The sequence below is a fragment of the Delphinus delphis genome, chromosome 9, assembly GCF_949987515.2.
Source record: "Delphinus delphis chromosome 9, mDelDel1.2, whole genome shotgun sequence".
Lineage (NCBI taxonomy): Eukaryota > Metazoa > Chordata > Mammalia > Artiodactyla > Delphinidae > Delphinus > Delphinus delphis.
The window spans coordinates 8,783,726-8,807,853 of NC_082691.1; the positions used below are offsets into that span (position 1 = coordinate 8,783,726).

Sequence of the window (24,128 nt, forward strand, 5' to 3'; positions counted from 1 at the left end):
TCTAGACAATTTGAATAGCAGGGGAAAGTTTGGGGATGGGCAAAGCATGCTTTAAAGTTGGAATGGCATGTCGGAAAGGGTTCTCTGCCAATTCCAGTCCATTAGTAGTTGCACATGGGGTTCTCCTTGTCAGCCTTTGGTCAAGGAATACGGGGTTGTGGTCTGTGTGCTGCGTATTTGCTTTTCCTTTTTTCAGTATCAGAGGAGCGTTTGCTTTGTTGAAAATTAGGATTCAAGGTGTTCATTCAGTACCTCATGTTTATTAGTTATGTAGAATCCCAAGAACATACTTTCTTTGAAACTCTTTAATGTTTTTGTACTAAAGACACATTTTCAAAATATAGAAAACATCACATTGTACACTTAAATATGTGCAGTCTTCAAAGTTGTTTTGGGAGTTTTAAGTGCTTTGCATTTAAATATGAATTTTAGAATCAGTTTGCCAATTATAAAAAAAGAACCTTCTGGGATTTTGATTGAGATTTTGTTGAATCTATAGATTCTATGGGAAGAATTGTGTCTTAATTACATTGAGTCTTCTGACCCATGAACATGGTGTATCTCTCCATCTATTTATATCTTCTTTAATTTCTTTCCACAGTGTTTTGTGGTTTTTAGTTTAGAGGTCTTTTGCAGTCTTGTTAGATTTATCCCTAAGTATTTCATATTTTTGATACTAATATAAATGGTAATATTTTTCGAATTTCAATTTCTGGATGTTTATTGCTGGTATGTAGAAATACAATCAGCTTGTACATTCATTGATCTTGTATCCTTCATCTTTGCTAAACTCACTTGTTAGTTCTGGAGCTTTTTCATAGATTTCATCAGCGTTTTCTCCATAAACAGTGATGTCATCAGTGATTAAAGACAGTTTTTACTTTCTCCTTCCCAAACTGGATACCTCTTATTTACTTTTCTTGCCTGATTAGAACTTCTGGGACAAGGTTAAATAGAAATATTGATTGCAGAAAACCTTGCCTTGTTTCAGATCTTAAAGGGCATGCATTTAGTCTTTCATCATTAAGTATGATGTTTGCTGTAGGTTTTACATAGACAATTTTATGAAGTTGAGGAAGTCCCTTGTTATTCCTATCTGGCTTTTTTACCAGGAAATGGAAGTTAGATTTTATAAGAGGTTTTTTTGTTGTTGTTGTTGTGTTTTGTTTTGTTTTAGTTAATTGATTGACATTTGAATGTAAAACCAACCAAACTTGCATTCTTGGGAGAAACCCAGTTAGCTATGATGTATCGACTTATGCACTACTTAGAAGTGTGTTATTTAGTTTCCAAATACTTGGGGAATTTTACTGAGATCTTTCTGTTTCTGATTCCTAATTTAATCCCATTGTGGTCAGAGAACGTATTTAGTATGACTTGAATACTTTTAAATTTATTTAGACTTGTTTTATGTCCCAGAATATGGTCTACCTTGCTAAATATTCCATATGCATTTGAAAACAATGTGTATTCTGCTGCTGTTAGGTCAAATGTTCTATAAATGTCAATTAGGTCAAGTTTTTGATAATATTGTTCAAAGCTTATGTATCCTTATTTTCTGCAATAATTATCAATTATTATTATTGATAAAAATAATTATTAATTATTGAGAAAGGGTATGTTAGTTTGCTAGGGCTGCCATAATAAAATAACACAGGTTGGGTGGCTTAAACAACAGAAATTTATTTTCTTACAGTTCAGGAGGCTGGAAGTCCCAGATCAAGGTATTGACAGGTTTGGTTTTTCCCAAGGCCTCTTTCCTTAGTTTGTAGATGGTCACCTTCTCACTGTGTCCTCACATGAACTTTCCTCTGTGTGCAAAGCTTCCCTAGTGTCTCTTCTTCATATAAGGACACCAGCCCTCTTGGGTTAGTTTCCTACCCTTATGGCCTCATTTAACGTTGATTACCTCTTTAAAGGCCCCATCTTCAAATATGGTCACATTGGAGGTTAGGGCTTCAATATATGAAATTTTGGGGGACACAGTTCAGTCTATAACAAGGGGTAATGAAATTTCAGACTGTGTATGTTTGCCTATCTCTGTTTGCAATTCTGTCAGTTCTTGTTTCATATGTTTTGAAAGTTTTGTTATTAGATACATAACTGTTCAGGTTTGTTATACTCTCTTGTTGCTTTTACCCTTCCATCATTATGCAGTGCCTTTCTATATCATTGGGAATGTTCTTTAATCTAGAATCGACTTTGTTATTAATATAGTCATTTCAGCTTTCCTTTGATTAACATTATCATTGTATATTTTTTCTATCCTTTGTCTTTTTTGAAAAAAAATAATCTGACAATCCCTGCCTTTTAATGAAGAGATTTAAACTATTTACATGAATGTGATTACTAATATGGTGAGGTTTAAATCTATCATCTTGCTACTTGTTTTCCATTCCTCTCACCTGTTCTTTATTACAGCTTTTTCTCTTTTTTTTTAATCATTTTAAGTTAATTGAACTTTTAAAATAACTTTGTTTTATCTTCTTTGTTGTATTATTACCTATAACTCATTATTTTAGTAGTTGCTTTAAGGTTTATATTATACTTTTTTAGCTTGTCACAGTCTACCTTCAAGTGATAGTGTTATTACTTCACGTGTATTATGAGAACCTTACAGTAGAATACTACCATTTCTCCTTTCCTGAGTTTTGTGCTATTTTATCATAAATTTTACTTCTACTTATGTTAAACCTCACATCACATCATTATTAGTTTTTGTTTAAACAGTTAATTTTCTTTTAGTGAGTTTTAAGTAATAAGTGAAAAATCTTACATATTTGTCCATGTAATTACCGTTTCTAGTGGTCTTCATTCTTTTGTGTAAAGCTGTATTTCCATCTGATATCATTTTCCTTTCGCCCAGACTGTCTTTAACATGTCTTGTGTACGTGTCAGCTGGTGATAGATTATTTCAGCTTTCAGCTTTTGTATATCCTAGGAAGTTTTTTTTTTGGCGGTAGGCCTCTCACTGCTGCGGCCTCTCCCGTTGTGGAGCACAGGCTCCGGACGCGCAGGCTCAGCGGCCATGGCTCATGGGCCCAGTGGCTCCGCGGCACGTGGGATCCTCCCAGACCGGGGCACGAACCCGTGTCCCCTGCATCGGCAGGAGGACTCTCAACCACTGCGCCACCAGGGAAGCCGCAGCCTGAATTCTTAACTCCTTTCCTTCAATCCATGTAGTACGCTGGTTCCCCCTTCCCTCTCTGCATCCTGGAAGCTTTCTCCATGTAGGAGTTTGGGGCATTCGTAGAGCTCACCTAATTTTTTTCCTGCCTCTGAGGCACTAGATAGGTTAATTTACCTGTTCATGAACACCCTATAAAGAGAATCTTTCACTGTGTGCTCGTGTCTGACTTCTTTCATTTAGCGTAATAATGCCTTTGATGTTCATCCGTGATGTTACACGTATTAGTGGCTTGCTCTTGTGTATACCCAAATGATATTCCATTTTATGAATATACCATGGTTTGTTTATCCAGGCTCCTTGTGATGGGCATTTGGGTTACTTCCTGTTTGGGGCAGTTTTAAATAAGGTGGCTCTGATCGTTATTGCACGTGTCTTTGTGGACGTATGTATCTTGGTGTCTGTAAGAGTGGAATTGCTGAGTCATAAGATTGGTGTAGGTTTAAAAATATGTATAAGAAATTGTCAAGCCGTTTTCCAAAGTAGTTGTACCATTTGTCTCCCATTCTCGGTAACATGTCATCTTAATGAATTTTAGTAGCTATTCTGGTGTGAGTCATGGCCTCTGTGAGTCCATGTGGATACAGGTTATGTTAGAATACACTGTCACATATCAGCAAATGGGAATATGATTGGTGTTTGGTTTCGAAGGCAAATTGAATTTTTATAAGATCCTCAGCACAGCTGTGAGCCTTGACGCTACAGACACGGATTTGGTGCGTGTGTGTTTCCCCTCGTCCCAGTGCCGGTGTGTGTAATGGGTTCAGTTCTGTACCAGGTTTAAGGAGGAACTGCTATCTTGTCACCCTGGTCTGGTGACAGCTTCTCCTCGGGACAGCAGTTCAGAGAGGCTAAGTGGCCAGGAAGGCCAGTTGGTTAGTGACCTCTGCTATAATTGTGCTGTTTGCTGATCGTTTCTTCCAGAGGAAGAAGCGTTAAGATTCTGGGAATGCATGTGGATTCCTTTGTCACAGAAGCAGTGGCTGTAAGCCTGCAGTTTGTAAGCTAATACGCAATCACATAAGCCCTTCACCCAGGCGATTATGAACTGGTAGCGTGTGGGCCGCCACCAGGGCCCTGGCACCGGGCGTGCTGACGGGGCATCCCAGGCCCCTGGGATCCCGGCCTTGGCAGGGTGCTGTCTTGTTCTTTTGTGTTTGCCTGGTCAAGTTCCTGTTTCAACCCTTCACCAACTCGGCTGGATTTATTATCTCCTGAAAGGGAAAAGAAAGAGCAAACGGACCACGAAGGGAAGAGCTGACACTTTCTCTCTCTACTTTTTCAGCCAGAAGAATTAACTTCGAGTCTGCACAGTTTTAAGAACAAGGCCTTTAAAAAAGCCAGAGTCTGTGGGGTTTGCAAACAGATTATCGAAGGTCAAGGGATTTCATGCCGAGGTGAGTCCGCGTTTATCGTTCCCATGTTGATGAAACCGAAGCAAGTAAACAAACAAAAAACCGAAATGAAACCTTCTTTCAGGAGTTTCCAAAAGTTAAATCACGGAATTCCCCATCTCAGCCTGAGTTTCCCCCTGTCCTCACTGGACCGGGACTGACCATATTTACACAGATAGGCACTCATGAGAAATGTTTCCAGCAAGAGCAAAGCTAGTCCTGTGGGAGAGGGCGCAGCAATGAGTGGCTCATGACGTACCTTCCGTCTGCCCTGTAGTGTCGGGAGCTCGGGTTTTTCTACTTTCTGATCCCTTACCAGAGTTTACAGATGAAAACTTTTGGCTCTTTTGAGTGAGGGTCATCGCGTTACTGCCCTTTCAGCGTGTTGTCAGGCATTGCTCCTGTCGGTAAACAGCCACCAGCTTCACTCTTTGGTGCTCAAACCCCAGGTAATCAAGGCAACTTGCTACTTTTTGTGCTTTCACGTTAGTAAATCTGTCTAAGGGACATGTGAGCAGGACGTCTCTTGTTTCCCTTGAACCCTAGAACCGTGGTTCTGTGTCACAGAGTGGAGGCAGGTTGCGGGACCTGGCAGAAGGCTTTGGGCCGTTCCGGGGCTTCTCATCACCGGTGGGTTTAGGATTTCCTCCGTAGAACGTTTTCAGGGCTGCCTCCAGGCTCCCTTTCCCCCGTGTGGACACCCTGGCACATGGTCCCTGATGGCTGCTTTGGGGTTGGGCAGCCTCGAGGAAGGATGCACGATGGTCACACTTCGTTGGGACCCAAGAGCGGGCAGGAGGCAGCTGTGGCCCCTCCTCTGAAGGGCCCCTCCACGGTCAGTGATGATGGTGCCCTGGTGCCGTCAGCACGTCACCAGCTCCCACCTGTCCTTCCCCCGCTGCGGCCTCGTGGGGATGCCAGAAGGCCCCTCCCTCCCCGGCCCCCCAGGGGTCTCTCTTTCAAAGTTGACACACCTGCTTCTCAGAGTGCATGGCCCTCTCACCTTGTCCCTGGATGCAGCCCGTCTCACGGGACCTGGTGTCTCCTCTCCATGTAGAAAGGGTGAGCCGGGCCCCGGGGGCTGAGGGGTCACCTGTGGAGGTGCACATGGGACATGGATCCAGCGCCAGGCCTCCTCAGCACGGGCCCTCTCCCCACATCAGCAGGCATGCATGGGTGTGTACGTACACGAACACACACGTGTGCGTGTGCAAACACACATGGACACGTGCTCACAGGCGCATATGCACACACACGGAAACGTAGAGGAGGGTGTGACAGAGACGTGGCTGGGCTAGGAGCACAAGCTGGTGCTCTGAGCCTGTCAGGGGCAAAGTCTCCTGCTGTGAGTCCATGACGTGGGTTGTAACCATTCCTCCTCGGGACGGCTGGTGCGAGGTCCGAATGAGACGGGTGTGAGGTGCTTAGCCCACGTTCTGGTACTTAGCTTTGCAGTTGCTGTGAGGATTCTTTTTCCTCAATGCCCCCAACTGAATGTGCCATGGGCGATTCCCACGTGGGTGACACCCGGGGTCCTTGGCTGGCTGCCGTCCACACGTGCAGGTCATGAGCACAAGTGACGGTGGTTTAGCTCCATAGGCGCAAGGGCTCTGTTTCCCACATACGTTTAACACGGCCTGGTTGTGACAGATTGTCTCTGTGGAGAGCCAGTTTCCTTCTCGTCTCTGCACAGCTGAGGCCCGAGCTGACTAAGGCCCAAATGTCCTTTTTAAAATCTCAGTGCCTCTGCTCTAACCACCTACAAGAAACAGTTATTCTTTTCAAAGTAAATAGAAGCAGTGAGATCTGACCAGCTTGGAGACGGCGGTGCCCAGCAGCCAGGCTCTCCTCTCAGGCCAGGGCCTGGCTCCCTGCTTGGTCCCGAGGATGCTCACGGCCCCCAGCACCGTCCAGGGCTTGGCGTGAGAGTGCACGTCCGGGCTTGTGCCTCCCTCCCTGTCCTGCAGCTTCCCCGGGCCCATAGGGGCCAGCAGGGGTCCCAGATTATCCTTTGGCTCTTAACGGTCTGTTTTAGGGCATTTTTAGTGTGCAGTGCGTGAGATGTCAGGGAGGACCGAGGGGCCTGTCGGAGTGGTGTGGATGGCACGTGGCTGTGCGTGCACCTGCTTCTGCACCCTCTGGAATTCTGTTGGGGGAGGGCAGCCAGATCTCAGGATCCCACTGGGTGCTGCGCTGCCTGGGGCCGCCTTGGCCCCGAGGACCCTGTGCGTGCCCAACACGGAAGGGCGGGAGGGCGGCAGGGCGGTGACGGTCCGGCCTTGTGCAGTGCCGTCTCGTGACCTGTGTGGCCCACGCTTCTCTGCTCCAAGAATCGCCGTGTGGTTACGTTTTATCTCACAATCTAGCCCCATGGAGATCACTTTTTTGACCCACCTAGTTTTCTTTTCCTTGAAGAAAATCATTCACTGACAACGGTCCCGTAGGTGCCCTCTCCCTCAGGGGGGTTCATCTCCACGTCTCATTTCCCCTCAGGGACACTCTGCCACGGTCTCCTGTGCAGGGAAGCCAGGGCAAACACAACGTGACCCCAAGGCGCCCGCGCCCGTGTGTCGCCCCAGCGCTTGGCTGGGACGGTTTGCATAGTTTGGAGGCAGTGGAAACAGATCAGGGGTTGGGCGCGGGTCCCGGGGCAGCTCCTCTCTCACGCTTCCCTTCCTGGTGCGTATGCCCCAGCAGACGTGCCACACTCGCTGTGTGCACACCTGGCCTCTCCTTGTGTTATCTCAAGGCACGTTGCTCTGTTCCGAGCCCTCCAACCGAGGGGATGTGTACGGACTCTCCCTGAGGGGCCCTGGGTCCATCCCTCGTGGCCGGGTGGTGGCATTTGCTGCCCTGAAGCACGTGGCCGGGACCGCTGGCTCGCAGAGGCCACTTCTGGGGCCTGTGTGGCTTGGGGAAGCCACGTCCTTGGCCCAAGGACTCAGCCGCCTGGACGTGGGCCCCGGAGAGCTGTGCTACTTGGAGAAGTAACCGGGAGCAGGTCTGCGTGAGGGCCAAGGCCTAGGACTTGGTGGGGAGGCCCGCTGACATCAGGGATGCCTGTGTGCCCGGGGCCCCACGTGGGTTCCAGGGCAGGCAGTGGGCGGTGTGGAAGGAAGCCCAGTGGCGGGTGCCCGTGCAGGCGTCAAGTCCTGATTTCTGGGTCCTGCATGGAGGCCGTTCCTAATGTGGTGAGTGTCACCCCTTGGGCCCATGTGCATTGAGGGGCTGGGGACTCACCTGTATCACTGTTAGTGAGACGTCTGCCGATTTCTCTTCAGAAAAAGGTTTTCTAGAACTTCACACGGTGGAATTTAAACACCTATGAGAGTACTCAATGGAATATCGTATTTATGTACCTAACTGTAATAATTGTGTGAATAAACAGTAGCTACTCTTTTCTGAGAAGGAAAGAACTCTATGTGCCAGGAGTCCTTTAGACGTTACCTTCTTAAATTAAACTGCTGTGTGCGGGAGATGCAAGACTCCATCCCAGGGTGGTTGTGACAGTCTGCCTCTCACGGATGCCATCGTGTGTGAAGTGGGGCTGCTGCTGGACTGGGAGCCCGGCAGAGTCTCTGCGGGTGTAGACGGGGCCTGGCAGGGTCAGTGGTTGGCTCCTGCAGAAGTCGCTGTGGCCCTGGACAGGCCCCTTTCCCGGCCCTGAATTTGGTGACCTTTACAATTTGCGTGTCGAGTAGTTAATGTCTAGGATTTCTTCCTTTTGTCAGTAAGCTATACAGGTACCGTGAAACACTTGGACAGTATAGTCGTTTCCTCTCCCTGTAGTTTAGATGTATGTCATATACATTTGCACGTCGAGGCCGTGTGTGTGTGCTGCCTGTAGACATCACGTGTCTTCTCTCAGTAACCACGCACAAGCTGTGTGAGGTCTCGGCGAAGAGACCCTTCCTTTGGTTCATTTCTGGAGAAGCAGCAGGGCATGGTGGAGGGGAGCATGGACCCTGGAGACAGGCTGCCAGGGTTCCTGCCCTGCCACCCTGTGCTTGAATTCTCTTTTAGAGTCATTGTGAGTAACAGATGAAATGCACGAGGAACACAAAGAACATTGATTGGCTCAAGGAAGTGTCCAGTAGTGTTAGTGATGACGACCGTGTCGACGTTGTTATTCCTGTTGGTCATGGTGACATTGGTGATGGTGGAGAAGAGTTAGGTGTGTCTTCTGTGACTCGGGCTTAATATTTTTACTGTTTTTTTCTAGTTCCTTCCTGACCCTCAAGTCCCTTATTTTCACCTATTAACCTATTTTGCCACAAGTTTTTTATGTGGTTAACTTAGAAGAAAAAATTTAATTTTTTTTTTTTTTTTTTTTTTTGCGGTACGCGGGCCTCTAACTGTTGTGGCCTCTCCCGTTGCGGAGCACAGGCTCCGGATGCGCAGGCTCAGCGGCCATGGCTCACGGGCCCAGCCGCTCCGTGGCATGTGGGATCCTCCCGGACCGGGGCACGAACCTGCGTCCCCTCCATCGGCAGGCGGACTCTCAACCACTGCGCCACCAGGGAAGCCCGAAAAAATTTAATTTTTAAGCAGCTGTCGTTTGCACATCGAGGCTCCCTTACCCCTACTTCTCAAACTGTAGCTACGGGGAAAGCCGCAGATGGCCGGTGAGTGATGGGTTAAGTGTCTGGTGTGGTTTGCCTTCTGCTGCTCAGAACCCCGCTGAAGTGGTTCCTGCTCTGCCCTCCCCACCAGCCAGGGCTTTGAACAGGTGACCTCTCCTCACTGCTCCACCCAGATCCCTCGGGTGGCTTACGTGGCCCAGTTTCCACGGACGGTCTTGCTCCAGACCCACACTTGAGGGCACTGGCGTGGTGGCTCTTGGCGTTCTAGACCTCAGCGGGTGAGTCTTTTCCTGGGTGTCGAGAATTGTGAGTTCTGCGAGATTTGGCCCCTTGGGGGAGATGGACCCAGAGAGGATGCAGTGTCAGATCAAGCCTGGATCTCATAATGGAATAGGAGAGAACAGACTGGAATGGAAAAAAATAAAGAAACGCTTCTCAATCGTAGGGAGGAGCCTGGAGGGAATGAAGGTTGAGAAAAGGAGCGAAACCAGAGGGAAAAGGGCACGGAGGGGGTTTTGTAAGGAATATTTGATAATGACTTTCCCCCTTCAGTTAACGGAACACATGTTAAGCACCCGCTAGAATAAAAAGGTGGAAAAGCTGTGACCTGTGAGGGGGGAGCTCCGAGGCGGAGGGGGGAGTCCTGTCTGTCAGGCCGTCACTGTCTACCATATCCTAAGGGATAAATAGGCAAAGCTTAGGGCTGGATGGGCAGATCGGTAAGTGTAGATAGCGCTGCTTTGTGCCAGGTGCTGAAATAGAACCGCAGGACCTGGCGGCAGTGATGACCAACAAGGCAGGGAAAAGGAGCGAGTGGCCAAGCAGTGAATGTGGCGTTGGGCCCTCTGCCCTCTGCTGTGGGCGTCCGGTCCCCTGTCACATGTAGCTGGTGACTGTGGACGCGGATAAGCTGGGGAGCTTGAGGGCAGAGGCAGGAGAAGCAGAGGTGACGCCCGGGGCTCGTCTCTCTCTTGGTAAATATGTGTAGAGTATTGTGTGACAGGCCTGGAAGCCAGTGGCCTGGCTTCCCGAGGCTCCTGGAGACGTCGGGAGAATAGCAGTTCCAAGACAACGTGGAACAATGTGGGGCGTTTCAGAGCCAGACGCTCTGGGCAGCGGCTGCTGTGGGAGCGGATTCCTCCCCATGACTCTGGAAGCCCCTGTTTGACCAGGGAGCCGAGTGTGGAATGCAGACCCCAGACTTGTGGAGGTGAGGATTCGTGTGTCATTAGTTGCAGGAAACTCATGAGAAATGCACTGGGAACATACCCCCTCCCAGGGTGGAGAAAGGCTCCTGATGGGAAATGCTGAGGGAGCGTCAGGGAGTCTACCCTGGACCTTGGCCTTGAGCTCAACCCACTCTTTCACTTGACTGCTCTCTGCTTTTCATTTTTGCAAGTCAGTGGATGAAAAATGCTGTCTCGCTTTATTAACGTTTTTCATTCGTCTGGTTATCGCTGAGGCGCAGCATCTGAAGAAATACAGAAAAGATGTCTGTCGTGTTTATTTAGTAAACTAGCCTTCCAAATCCTTGGCTCATTTAAAAACTTAGATAATTTTTCTTCTTGATTTCTAAGAATTCATTATATTATAATATTAATCTTTCTATCATTAAATTAGGTAGGACTTTTGCGGATTTTTGATGGATGTTGACCTACAGAAACGTCAGTTCCTTACCAATTCCAACTTACGTATTGCAGACATTGCGAGCAGTTGCTTGCCTAATTTTGTTTGTGGAGTGTTTGTCATGTGAAAGTTTTAAGGTTCCGCTTATTCAAATCTACCCGTCATTGCATTTCATTTCTGTTTTTGTTCCTATTTAAGAATGCCTTCCCTTCTCTATGGTCGTAACGATGTTCTACCGTACTTTATTCTAATATCCATTTCTGCTTTTCCAGTTCTCATCCAGTTTCACAATTTCATGGTTGATTCATCTGGAATTCATGTTATTTAGGTTATTTTTAACGAGCGAGCTGGTTTTTCCAGCATGATTTATTGTGGAGCTCGTCCTTTTGTAACTGAGTATGACGATGTCTTTCCCCTATGCCGCGTTCGCACATGAGGACCAGCCCATGGCACATGTCTGTTTTTACAGAGTTTGTACTGTACATAGTTTTATATCTTTTCACCTTGCCTGTTATAAGCATTGTCACATATTGGCTCTTTAGAAGTTATGATTTTTCAATAGTACTCAATATTTTATTTGTGGATATAAATTTTCTTCTTTATTGCTTCAGTAACTTCTTTTTTCATGGCAGAAACGAGTCTTTGGTACCCCTTTGTCCTGCTCCTCATTACGTACAATGAGAGGAGTGGCATTGTTTTGCATCTATACATATGGCGTATGCTTTGTGTGACTTAAGAGGCTGGATCTTCCTAGCTGTGTCTGCATTCAGTGTTTTTCCCCACGGTATCAGTTAAAGTTCTTCAGCAAAAAAGAACCAACAGGATGTATATGGAGAAGGAAATTTACTGTAAGGAATTGGTCCACACAGTATGGAGGCTAAGTCCCACCTGTAGTCGGCAAGCTGTGACCCAGGACAGCCACTGTGTAGTTCCTTTCTGAGTCCTAGTCCCAAGACAGGAGAAGACCGATGTACCAGCTTGAAGACAGTCAGGTAGGGAGAAAGAATTCTTTCTTACTCCCCCTTTTATTCTGTTCAGACCCTCAGTGGATTGGATGAAGCCCACCACATTGGGGGGGGGACAGTCAGCTTCACTCAGTCTGCAATTCCCAATATTTTCCTTATCCAGAAACACCCTCCCGGACACACCCAGAATAATGTTTAAGCAAATATCTGGGCATCTTGTGGCTTAGTGAAGTTGACACCTAAAATTATCCATCAGAAAACATGGACAAAACATTGTTTTGGTTGAAGTATTTGAAGAAAATCCAGCTCTATACAGATACGTATTTGGAAAAGAAAGCATATTCTCTTTTGATATTACACCAAAAATCAAATGATAGTTTCTTAAAGTTTAGTTTCCAAAGAAGACATGTAAGTGGCCACTAATTCAGAGGGAAATGCAGATCAAAACCATGATGAGATAACACCTCGCGCCCGTCAGAATGGCTGTCATCAAGAAGACAAGAAAAAACAGGCTTTGGCGAGGATGGAGAGAAAAGGGAACCCTCATACACTGGTGGTGGGAATATAAATTGGTTCAGCCACTGTGGAAAACAGTATGGAGGTTCCTCAAAAAGTGAAAAATAGAATTACCGTATGATACAGCAATTCCACTCCTGGGTATATATCCAGAGGAAACAAAATCAGTATCTTGAAGAGATGTCTGCACTCCCATGCTGATTGCAGCATTATTTACAATAGCCAAGACATGGAGACAACCTAAGTGTCCATCAGTGCACGACTGGATAATGAAAATGTGGTGGGTGTGTGTATGTGTGTGTGTATAATGAAATATTCAGGTATAATGGGTGGGCCTTGAGGGCATTATGCTAAGTCAAACAGAGAAAGATAAATACTGTATGGTATCATTTATATGTGGAATCTGAAAAAAAAGAAAACTCATAGAAACAGAGAGTAGGAGAGCGGTTGCCAGGGACTGGGGGCTGGAGAAATGGAGAGATGTTGGTCGAAGGGTACAAACTTCCAGTCATAAGGCGAATTGGTTCTGGGGATGTCATGTACGGCGTGGTGCCCGTAGTTAACACCACTGTTCTGTGTACTTGCAGGTTGCTGAGAGTGTAGATCTTAAGTGTTCTCACCACACACACAAAATGGTGACTATGTGAGGTGATGGATGTGTTAATTGACTTGACTGTGGTGAATGTTGCAGTGTGTATGTATATCAAATCATCATACTGTACACTTTAAATACATACAACTTTGTCAATTATACCTCAGTAAAGCGGAGAAAAAACCAGCAAAGTAGGAGCTGCCAGTGGCTGGCTCCTGAGAGAAGGGGTAGATGAGAAGCTGACGGTCAGAGTAAACGTGTACACTTTGTCTTTTCATGTACGTTTTGGCCTCTGCAGTTGGGGGGGTGCATTCTGTTGGGGAAGTTCTGGTGCCTTCCGGGGCCTTCCTTTATCCTGGGGGCTGTGCTGCACAGAGGGGCAGTCGGGTGAAGAGGCTCCCGCCCTGTGTGGTCCTGCCGGGCACTGGCTTCTGAAAGCAGACTCGGAACAGAGAAGGGTCGTACGCCGTTGTCCAGGGAATGACACCTCAGGTCTCATCCATGAGCTCCAGGCTCCCATCAGGAATTAGGCAGAAGATCTGTAGCACCTTTGTGGGATATGGTGACGTTTGGTGGTGGCTGTGGGATGAGAGCTGTGATCAGACTGTCCATGGTGGGCGCTCAGTCTGTTAGCCTCTGTCCCTCCTGTCATGTCGCTGTTCCAAGAAGCTGGAGGTACACAACAGATGATACCTTCCCTGGATGAGCTTGGCCTGGTCAGGAGATACGGACGCACAGAAACTACTTTGAAATGATGCACGATGGGATGGGTGCTGGAGGGAGAAATGTGGCCAGGGCTCCCGCAACCCTGTCAGGCACTTAGCCTTGCCTGGCTGGGCAGGGTGGAGGGAGGGAGGGCTTCCTGGAGGAGGCAGCAGCACTCGCAGTCTGAGGAGGGTGTGTCCGAGGTGCTGGAGCCGGGGAGGCTGGGAGTGCTGGATGTCGTATCTGTGCTGAGGAGCTACCCTTGCTACTGTGGGCAACAGGATTGGAAACTGGGTCTGGACGCTGTTCCCATCAGTGTTTATAATATGTTGGAAAGGCAGTGTGTGGCGGGGTGAAAAGTGGGGGCAGATACAGGCTGGAATGCCAGCCTGCATAGGCCCTGCTGGGTCCTGGCACTTGCCCAGTTTCTCTCTGACGGTGGTCCCGAGGATTGAAGGCAAGGGGTCGCTTGGGGTCGCCCACAGCTCCCACAAGCTGAGGGTGAATTGCTACTCCGAGGAAAACCTGAGGGACCATCCACGCTGCTGGCATTTGGGTGGAAAGTTCATAATACCGTGGGGTCACCTGATTACATCCCAGGAACGGTGAGTTCACCTCTCAGGACCCCCGCCTTAGCGCGCGGGTGGTTTATGCAATTCACTATGATCAGTTAAGCTTTGTGAATGTGATGATTTGCCCTATAACGGCCTGAGGCTCTCTCGTGGCCCAGCCGTCCACCATGAAGGTGTCACGCCGCTGTCATCCTGCTTTCCACCGACCACAGCCCTTTTTGGGTTGAACTGGTTTGTCGATCTGCTGCTGCAAAAGCAGTTACCCCCGAAGTTAGTGACTTACCGTGACAGTAGGTTCTCTTCTCACTGCTTCTGTGGATCAGGAATTTGGGAGTCACGTGGGCCGGCAGCGCTGGCTCAGGATCCCTTAAGAGGCTGCCTCATCTGAAAGCTCTCCCGAGGCCGGAGGACCCACTTCCCAGGTGACTCCCTCGCACGCACGGCTGGCTGGCAGAGTGGAGCTGCCTGCTGGCGGGAGGTCTCAGTTCCTTTAGGGGGGCCGCCTCCCCAGGGCTGCCTCAACGCCTCACAGCGTGGGCCAGGCTCCCCTCAGAGGGGCGATCCGGGAGACCAGGGTGGAGGTCACTCGCCATGCCCTGTGCCATCCTGCCTCGGCGCGCGACCAGCTCTGTCACTGTGAGGGGACTGCGCGGGGTCACAGGTGCCAGGAGGATCCCTGAGGCCATCTCCCGGCTGACAGCCGCGGGAGGTCGTGCTCCTGTCCTGCCTGCTGAGTGGACAGGCCTGCCCCATCCAGCGTGTGTGGACAGAGCTTCCTTTGGGGCAGGGGGAAGTCTTCACCTGCATTTCTGCTAATTTTCACTTTCCCAAAGGCCAAAGGGCCCCTCAACTGCCTTTCTCTCTATCTCAGTCCTTCCGGCTGGCCTCTGGCCCCTGGCTGTCCTCTGTCTGAGATTTTAATCTGGTGTGAAAGCCTCTTTTATTCCCATGGCCAGCTTATCTCAATTAGAAAATCACTCATCGCCTTTTCGGGGGGGAAGGGGGGACCCGTTAGAAAATGTAGAATAAATATTTGTTTTTGTGAATAATTTCACAAACCTCAGATGCACAGAGAGAGTTCAAAAAATAGATCTTGCAAAGATAATAACCCTGGCTCTTCCCTGCTGGAGTTCCAGGGACCACCCCCCAGGCACGGGCTGTTTTTGTTACTTTGTTGTACCCTCATTCGGGTCCAGGTAGACTACGAGTTCCGGCTTTCTGTCCTCAGCTCATACACAAGAGAGGGGGAAGATACGGTGGGTGGGTGGGGGGGGTTGGTGAAAAGTTTGGGCCTCGAAGCGCTAACCAGGATTTTGGGCCCGTCTCCTGCCCTCCAAGGCCTTATTCTTCCAGGACCACACACTTCTATACGTTGACATTGTGCTTTGCAGTTTCAAAGCAGCGTCCCGTGAACGATTCCGTTTTGGCATCACGATAACCCTGGGAGAGGAAAGAGGCCCAGAGAGGTCACTGGTCCTGCCTAGAGCAGCCCAGCTGGACAGGGCCAGGAAGCCCCCAGGTCCCGTGCCCCTAAGCCCAGGTCCCTGTTCCCCATCTCACAGCTGCCCCACGGGTTCGCCAGATGGATGCCCGCTTGGAGCCCCCATGGGAGCTCGCACTGGGCTTATCTGGTGCAGTGGCTTCATTCTGTGCCGTCTCGCTGTCCTGCTGCCTCTGCCTGGAAGCATCGGCAGGCAGGCCCCCGTGCCCCGAGCCACCGCGGTGTGGGTGAAGGCTTTCATGTCCTGTCAGCACAGCTGCAGCCTCTGGACGGCGGGCCTGTGAAATCCGCATTGGTTCCGGCTCTATCTGCATTGTTAGGGCCTCCGAACCAACACATGCCTCTCTCAGTCCACACAATGGCCTGGGTTGAAGGATCCCCTGCAGGAATTTAGACGTGGATTTGTTCTGACAGTCAGTTCTTAAGTTGTCTGGAAGCGGAAGGAGCGTGGAACTCAAATGTCCAATTTCTGACTAATTTAAAGGCGCCAGTCCTGAGTCTTCTGGGGCCCTTTCAAGTTTCTCTCCTTTCTTCAGGGAGAAGCTGTGATTTCCAGCCAAACACGGATGCTTTCTACTGCTCAGGTTCACCGCCTTTCTCCTGCAAGGCCCTGATTTGGCCGCCTGAACCCCTGGAAAAGCCAGTGTGTTTGTAACTGCTCCCCAGCATCCCCACCTGCGCCCTCTGGGCCGTCGCCGACACTGCAGAGGGTGGCTGGGTTCTTGGATGCCGTGTCCATCCATCCCACACTCCGTTGAACTCGGCGTCGTGTCTAAGGCGTCTAAGTGAAAAACCTCCCTCAGTCCGGACGTTCTCCAAGGATTGAGAATTTGGAGATGCAGAAAGTACTGAGAGACTGCTCAGCACACACACATTCTTTCTCCTTCTCTTGCAGCCTGCAAGTACTCCTGCCACAAGAAATGTGAAGCCAAGGTAAGTGTTGCATTGCTCTCCCATGGGGCTTCTGGAGCCGAATTGGCCCGCGTTGAATGATGTGCATGGGAGGGGACTGCTCTGGACCGTGGCCACAGAAACGGAACGCTTAAGAAACGGCTGCTAGATGCTTTTCGATAGGGTGTATAGTTTTCATCTGAAGAATAAACTGAGGAGCTATGAAATCCATGTTTTTAATTATAGAAAAATAGCTCTTAAGAATTTGGTTTCAGATAAGAATTCGGTAATTTTGTCCTGGCCATCTCACAGCCCTTTCTCCACAACAAATGATCCCTTCTTTCCAATCACATCGACGTACTGCTTTTTTTTAGTGGCAGAGAGGGGGTGGGGATAGGGGTGAGGGCACATGCCTGGCCTTGAGAATTTTTCTGGCTTCTTTTCTGAGGGTAGTTCATAGATGGGCTGGGGTTTTCAGGCTGTCGTGGACGTCTGGGGATCCTGAATCACGGAGTCCTGCGTTCCCCGGTAGGGTGGCCCTACAAAGTGCTTGAGGCCTGGGTGTGCTGGGTTGGGTGTAAGGCTTTGATTAGTGGGGAACGAGGAGGCCTGGAAATGGCATATGGAAGCTGCAGGCACCCCTAGACGGGGCCCTGGTTTTCTACGCAGGTCCAGGTGTCTGCACCTCTCACGCTTTCCAGGTACGATGTTACCTTCAGTGGAGCCAGGGCCCACGCGTCGCTCCTTGCTGACTGGCCGGTCCCACCTTTGTGGGACCCCCTCAGGTGCCCTGCAGGCTGCCCCTGGTGGGTGGAGGTCCAGGGAGATGGGGTTTTAGAGAGTCTTGGGATTTTGCTGCTGCTCTGGACCTCACGGCTCAGCCTCTCCTGAGAGTTTTCGACTGGTCCTTGGGCTCCGAGTGGAAGGACCGTGTGCTGGACGCGGGCTTCGTGGAACTGTGGGCTGGCTTCACGTGCGTGCGTTCTCCCTGTGAGGACCAGGATCCTGCTTTCCTCCACTGTCCCCACGATCCACACAGGCGCGCACGTGAAGTCACACACATGCACACGCTTCACGTTCATACGGGCACTCACACACAGTCCACACTCACACGTGCCCACATACACGCACGCACACACACACACACACGTCACACACATGCACGCAGTTTACCCGCACGGGCACACGCACACACAGATGCACACGCACAAAGCTAGAGAAATTACAGGTGGGTCTAGCCCTGCTTTATTTTTCAAGAAAGAGATTAAATGACTTTGCTTATTAAACTTCTCGTCATGGAGCATTTGGGACGCATGCAGAAGTGGCGAGGCTATAGGATGGAGCTCTGCGCTGCACTGTTATCCAGCCCCCAAGTCGGCAGCCCCCTTGCCCCTGTCTCTTCCGAGGTGTCACGTGATGTGTGTTTTAGTCGTCTCAGGATCAGGCCACGTGGCGGAGCTTTGGGACATTTCTGCTGTCACTTGCGGTCTCACTGTGGAGAAGGCTTCCACTTTCTGTCCAAGGCCAGGCATTCTTACTCACACTGACCTCTGGGCAGGACTGATTTCTGACCTTGGTTATTCTAGGTCTGCTTTGCCCACAAATTGCTTGTCTTTCCAGTGTGCTGTGTACTTGAAACCTAAGTGACTGTGTCAGAGCAGAGATTCCTGCATGCAGTGGAGGTGGGGAAGATGCCACCTTGGGGAATACTTCGGATTTCCCAGAGGGTTTTCCCCCCGTCTGCCTGCCGAGGGTTTGGACGCGCCCCCAGCCCCCGAGGGTCCCAGTTGCAGCAAGCCTTGTCCTGCGGAGCTCGTGCCTCGTCACCCCGGTGGGGCGGACGGTGGGGAGAGCCACTGCCAGAGCCCTGCTTGTCCCGTGTCATGCTGCACGTGTGAGTGTGCGTCGTGTGCACGGGCCTCCTCCCGTGACACTCTGCCTGGCCCGGCCATTCTTGACCCGCAGCTGCAGACTGAGCCCTGCTGCCCTTGGCACTGTTTCTCAAAGGGGGCCCTGTGCCAGCTACTTAGGGGATTGAATTCTTTGGTTCAAAGAATATTCCAAAAGTCTTAACTATCACTGATTATGGCATTTCTAGCCACAGTAATTGGCAGTTTGCTAGGGATAGATAAGCTTTTATTCTTATTAGATCATGGTGGAGGGGGAAATGTATCCGTAGTCATTTTTTTTTGGATAACGCAGCTTTGAATGGCAGGAGAGAATGCCACTAGCAATAACAAAGACTCTTCTTATTCCAAAACTATAATGCCATTGCTGCTGAGCAGACGAGGGCCGCCCCTGGAGATAAGCACGGGGTTGGGGGTAGGGCAGCTCAGTCTCCCAGGAGCTGAGACGCAGCTCCCGCAGACGGCTGGGTCCTTGATCACCACACGTCTGTGCCTAACCGTGCGTGCCCGGATTTCTTTGAGACTGAGAAAGCTTACGTGAAGCTTTGGTCAAAAACACAGGCTTTGGCCTAACGTCTGGCCCATCCATCCACTTACTGACTTGGGGATGGTATGGGCTGTGGGTCCCCTCTGCGCTGGGAACACTGAAGGCGAGGGCACGGCACGAACCCCGGAGCGTGTTCGTGTGCGTTTAACCCAGCTGGCATTGTCGTTGCCCTGCTGCTGCCAGGGCCACCATCAGAGGCTCCCAGCCAGGCCCGGGATGTCCTCTTGGTAGAGCAGGAGATGTGGAAGGAGAGGGCCATCCTGCAGAAAAGGGGCTGAGCTATGGACTGGGGGCTCAGGCAGGGAAACGGAGCCTTGAGCTAGGACCGAGGGCACTTTCTTCCTGGCCGTCGGGTAGTATGACCCACCCCCCAGGGGAGGCTATGCGGTCCCAGGGTACACGGAGGCAGAGACCTGGGCTTTCATCCTCCTTGTCTCCTGGAGCAAGTCCGGTTCCCCAGAGCCTCAGTTTCTTCATGCATAAAATGGGTCAATAAAAACTTCTGCAACCCACCTGAGACAGCTTGCTTTTAACTGTTGATTGTGGTAGTAGTAATTATTTAAATTTTAAGGAAGCAGAATAATGTACGTATAATTACTGGAAAGTTTGGAATTCTAACTGTCTTGCTCCCTGGGAGGCTGTGCTTGTTCATGGGTGCCACATGAGCTGTTTGGGCAGAGTGACTTGGTTTTTTTTTTCCTGGCCCCTGGTTGACTCCCTGGCAAGAGAAAAGAGGAAGTAGGAGAAAGAAGGCTGTTTCAGGAAGGCAGATGTTGGTGCGGAGACACTTGGGGGATGGGGGTGCGGCAGAGGGGGTGTTCCTTGAGCTTTGGTGCACTGGCGAGAGCACCGTGCCTCCAGCAGGTTTCCGCACATGTGAGGCCCCGCATAGGGGCTGAGCCGGCAGAGCTGAGCGCACACGCAGTGTGGAATAGCCCTCTCTGCCCTGAGCTGCCTGCCGCCGGCTCAGAGACTGTCCTCGGACCCCCTGTGTCCCGTCCCTGGCCTGCACAGCACACAACCCGGGGCCAGCTGTCCTCTTCTCTTTCTGAGCCTGCCTTGACGGGGCGCCTTGTTGGAGATAAAGACCAGGACTGCAGGTGCTGCCACTTGGTTTCCGGACAGGAGAGGATTCCCGGGCTCGGCTGGCTTCTTCGTCCGTCCACCACGCGGTAGCTCTGCTGCCCACTTCCACCTCCCGCTGCCCACTTCCACCTCCCGCTGCCCACTTCCACCTCCCGTAGAAGCAGAACTCTTTGTCATGGGCTCCTCTCCCTGAAGAGAGACCATGTGAGGCAGGTGTGGCTCTGGGCGACCCCAGGACCCCTGGGGCCTCTCCTGCCTCGGGACCCCTGCAGGATCTGCTGTCGTCACCTCCTCTGCCATGCTGGCCCCTCGGCCCAGTGACCCCAGGTTCTGGCTGTGGCTGATGCAGGAGCCTCAGTGACCTCATCAGACAGGCTGGCTTCAGATGGCATCTCTGTGCCATGGGAAGGACGAGGGCCACAGCCTGCGACTTCCTCGTAGACCACCCTAGACGTCTCTCCTGGGTGTCAACAGCTACCCACCGGCTTCATTCATGAGTTTTAACCATTAACTTACATGTCTGGTCATTAACCTTTGTCTGCAGACAGCTCTCTTCTCCGAGTAACAAGGGCAGCAGCTTCCCCTTTGGGGCCTGCTGTCCCAGGCTTTGTCGGCCAGCCCCTCCCTTCACTGGATGAGCAAACAGAGACCCCCGGTGGTGAAATGACTTACCCACTGTCACCTGGCATCCAGGTGCCAGGGTTCAAGGGTGTTGGGCTTCCAAGTTCAGGTTTTTGCCGCCCCACGTATTTTCGCTCTTCACGGATCAGCCGTGGAGCTGATGTGGGCCTGTGCACCTGGTGCAGCTGCTCTGATGCCTCCAGAGCCCCCCTTGGGAACCCCAGCCCCGTGGCCAGCTTCCCTGAGACACCCACACGTAGGTATGGGCAAGGCTCCCCCTTGGCTCGGGGGTCGAGTCCTTCCCTGTCCCGCGTCTTCTTTCTCTGCCGTGAAGGATGCCCTGAGGATCCGTGCCCCCTGCCTGCCCCCTCCCACACGGCTTTGCTCACCTCACATGCATGGCATCTTCTGAGACCCCAGCCCTCCCCGGAGACACAGGCGGGAGCAGTTCCTGTCAGCCGTGCGGGGCCCGTGCTGACCGGGGTGCGTGGGCACGTCCGATGGCCTTGCCGCTGGAGCTCGGCGCGTCCCTGCACAGAGGAGGTGGAGAAGCCAGCCTGCCCGAGCGCTGAGCCCCCAGCCCCGGGGGGCCTGGCACTGCCCCATCTTCATGTCCAAATCCTACTGTGCCTCGAGGCCCCGAGGCCCTTGCTCCCCAGAAGCCCACCAGCCGGCCCCGACCTGGGCGAAGCGCCCCATCCTTCCCGGCTCCAGGGCCGCCTTCTCCCTGCCTGCTCGGGGCCTTCGGAGGCATTTGGGGAAGGAATGGAGGCGGGGAGTCTGTCTTTACCTCCCCACAGGATGTTGGTGATGACCTTTCTTTCCTGGGACACAAATCGTTTCCTGGGAACAAATGACCTGAATTAGTAAAAAGGAAAGAGTGAGAATGTTTTCATAACACTCCCGGTCGGTCGAGCACAGAGCCTCCTGAGGGTCTGTGTGTTCATCACCCCAGGCCTCCACATACACAGGCAAGCCTGAGAGTCTCATTTGAAGCACGATGGCTGACTGTAATCCCGCAGGGTGGTTTGGGGTGACGTGAGGTCAGAGAGCTAAACATCTAGCCCGTGAGTGGCTTCTGACCTGGGCTCAGAAGGAACAGAAATCAGCTACGGTACTGAGGGATGATCAGTAATGTGCTGAGCCTTTGCTTTTCTATCTTTGATCGTCACAGCCTCCCTTGGAGGGCATCGTGTCCTTTGTCCCAGCCTTACAGGTGACCCTGGAACTTGAAATAGTCACACCACCCGCCCCGGGGATGGGACCTGAGAGCCGTGTCCTACGCGGGCTGAGCTGCAAACCCTGGCCTGGCCTCTCTGCCCTCTCAGTGAATGTTCACACTTCTCTTCCCTCCTCCCACCCCTTGCCCTAAGGCAAGAGGAGGTTAATTTTCAAACTGCCCAATTCAACAAACACTTCCTGATTTGCTGTCGTTCAGGCCCTGGGCTGGGTGCCCCGGTGTAGCTTGCTGGACCGCAGGTCCATCTTGGCTTGCTGTAGGACCACCCAGGGAGGCCAGTCCTGGTAGAGGATTCCAGTTACCCACCCGTGGTAGACAGATGTTGCCTCTGTTTTGATGCTTGGCTGTTGACTTTTGTTTGATTGTTTTTTATTAATAGTAAAATAATAAAATCGAGGGGAAGGTACGAAGAATTTACATACTCTCACAGAACCCCTCTTAGCATCAACCTCCACACAGGTGTGGTGCACTTGTTACAGTCGATGAGCCCGTATCCAGGCGTTACTATTAACTGAAGTCCATTGTTTACATTAGGGTTCACTCTTGGCGTTGTTCATTCTGTGGATTTCAACAAACAGTATAATGACACGTATCCATCACTACGGTATCACGTAGAATAGTTTCACTGCCCTAAAAGTGCTTCCCCTCTTCATCCCTCCTCCCCCATAACCCCAGGCAACTGCTGATCTTTTTACAGTCTCCATAGTTTTGCCTTTTCCAGGATGTTATATACTTGGAAGCATACAGTGCGTAGCCTCTTCAGACTGGCTTCTTTCACTTAGTGAAATACATGTAAGTTTCCTTCATGTCTTTTCATGGCCTGATAGCTTGTTTCTTTTTAGTGCTGAGAAACATTCCATTGTCTGGATGTACCACGGTTTATTTATCCATTCAACCACTGGAGGACATCTCCGTTGCTTCTGTGTCTTGTTTTTTATTTTTGCCCGTTGTCACTGGGGTCAGAAGAGCCATTAAGCCCTGGTAAGTTCTGCACTTCTTCTGGGCATTCTTGTTTCTTTTCCCGTTCAGATCCCTTTCCTGATAGGCTGTCCTCACTGATCCTTTTTTGACTCATTACAACTAGAAGAAGAGTCACCTTACCCATTTCACGCTGCTAAAGGTACATTCACGGCTGTGGTTCTTGCCCCACTGGAAACGGTTACTCTGAGGCCAGAGTTTGGGGAATGGCCTCCATGTGCCCGTTCCTACCAGGGGGTTCTGGGTCTGCTTTTCAGTCAGCAAGCCATATGCAGCTGCTCTAGGAAAGTGCTATTTTATATAAACCTGGCAGTTTTCTTTGTATGAGAATTAATGTTTTTAAATCCCAGATAATCTGGGCCTGAACAGCGGCGTTGGTTGTGGGGTCTTTGGGCTTGAAGGTGGCCGGCAGGACGGAGCCACTGTAACGTGGAGAAGCTCATCCCCTGAATAGCACTGCTCCAGGTGGTTTTGGAGCCTCCTTCCTTCCTTTCTTTTTTTTTTTTTTTTTTTTTTTTTTTTTTTGCGGTACGCGGGCCTCTCACTGTTGTGGCCTCTCCCGTTGCGGAGCACAGGCTCCGGACGTGCAGGCTCAGCGGCCATGGCTCACGGGCCCAGCCGCTCCGCGGCATGTGGGATCTTCCCGGACCGGGGCACGAACCCGCGTCCCCTGCATCGGCAGGCGGACTCTCAACCACTGCGCCACCAGGGAAGCCCATCCTTCCTTTCTTTGGGCACTTCTCTGTGCAGGGCCCTTACCAGACCGTGACGGGCAGCACTGAATAGGCCGGCAGGCACTGTGTTCATTTTACACGGGGGAAACAAACAGAGGCCGCTGAAGCTGGCGGTGGTGTGTAGCCAGGTGACAGGACCGAGTGGCCGTGTAGTTGACACTCTCACTCCATCACAACTGATTTGCTTTCTAGAGCAGCCTACGTTTATGCTATATTTATGTAGGATTCACTAGCCCTTTCCCTAAAAAGCCCAGAAGGGAATTATAATCTTCATCTGAAATTTATTTATTTTAAATAAGTCATATAATTTAAAAATAGGCCCTTCTGTTTTCTCGAAATCGTCACTTTTCATTCCGCATCATGTAGTGGCTAACAGGGCAGCCTCCACGCATACTTAACTGCACTCACCTGCTGCACCTTTGATCTCCTGGCTGGTTACCGAATGGGCGGGGGTCCTCCATCCTGAGCAGGGCGCGGGGAGGG

General features: G+C 50.6%; 1 protein-coding gene across 3 annotated transcripts in view; it reads left to right on the top strand.

Annotated features, from left to right (window-relative positions):
* Nucleotides 1-24,128, top strand: part of TNS3 (tensin 3) — a 224,677-nt gene that overhangs the window by 40,491 nt on the left and 160,058 nt on the right. For 2 of the 3 annotated variants that reach the window (XM_060020134.1, XM_060020131.1), the window contains exons 2-4: nucleotides 4,473-4,584; nucleotides 16,178-16,225; nucleotides 16,537-16,574. Coding sequence is in view for 2 of the 3 variants with exons in the window: in XM_060020131.1 (XP_059876114.1) it covers nucleotides 4,473-4,584; nucleotides 16,178-16,225; nucleotides 16,537-16,574 (198 nt within the window). In the remaining variant the exon portion in view is untranslated. The remainder of the gene's footprint in view (nucleotides 1-4,472; nucleotides 4,585-16,177; nucleotides 16,226-16,536; nucleotides 16,575-24,128) is intronic. The other variant, XM_060020132.1, reaches the window with a different exon arrangement.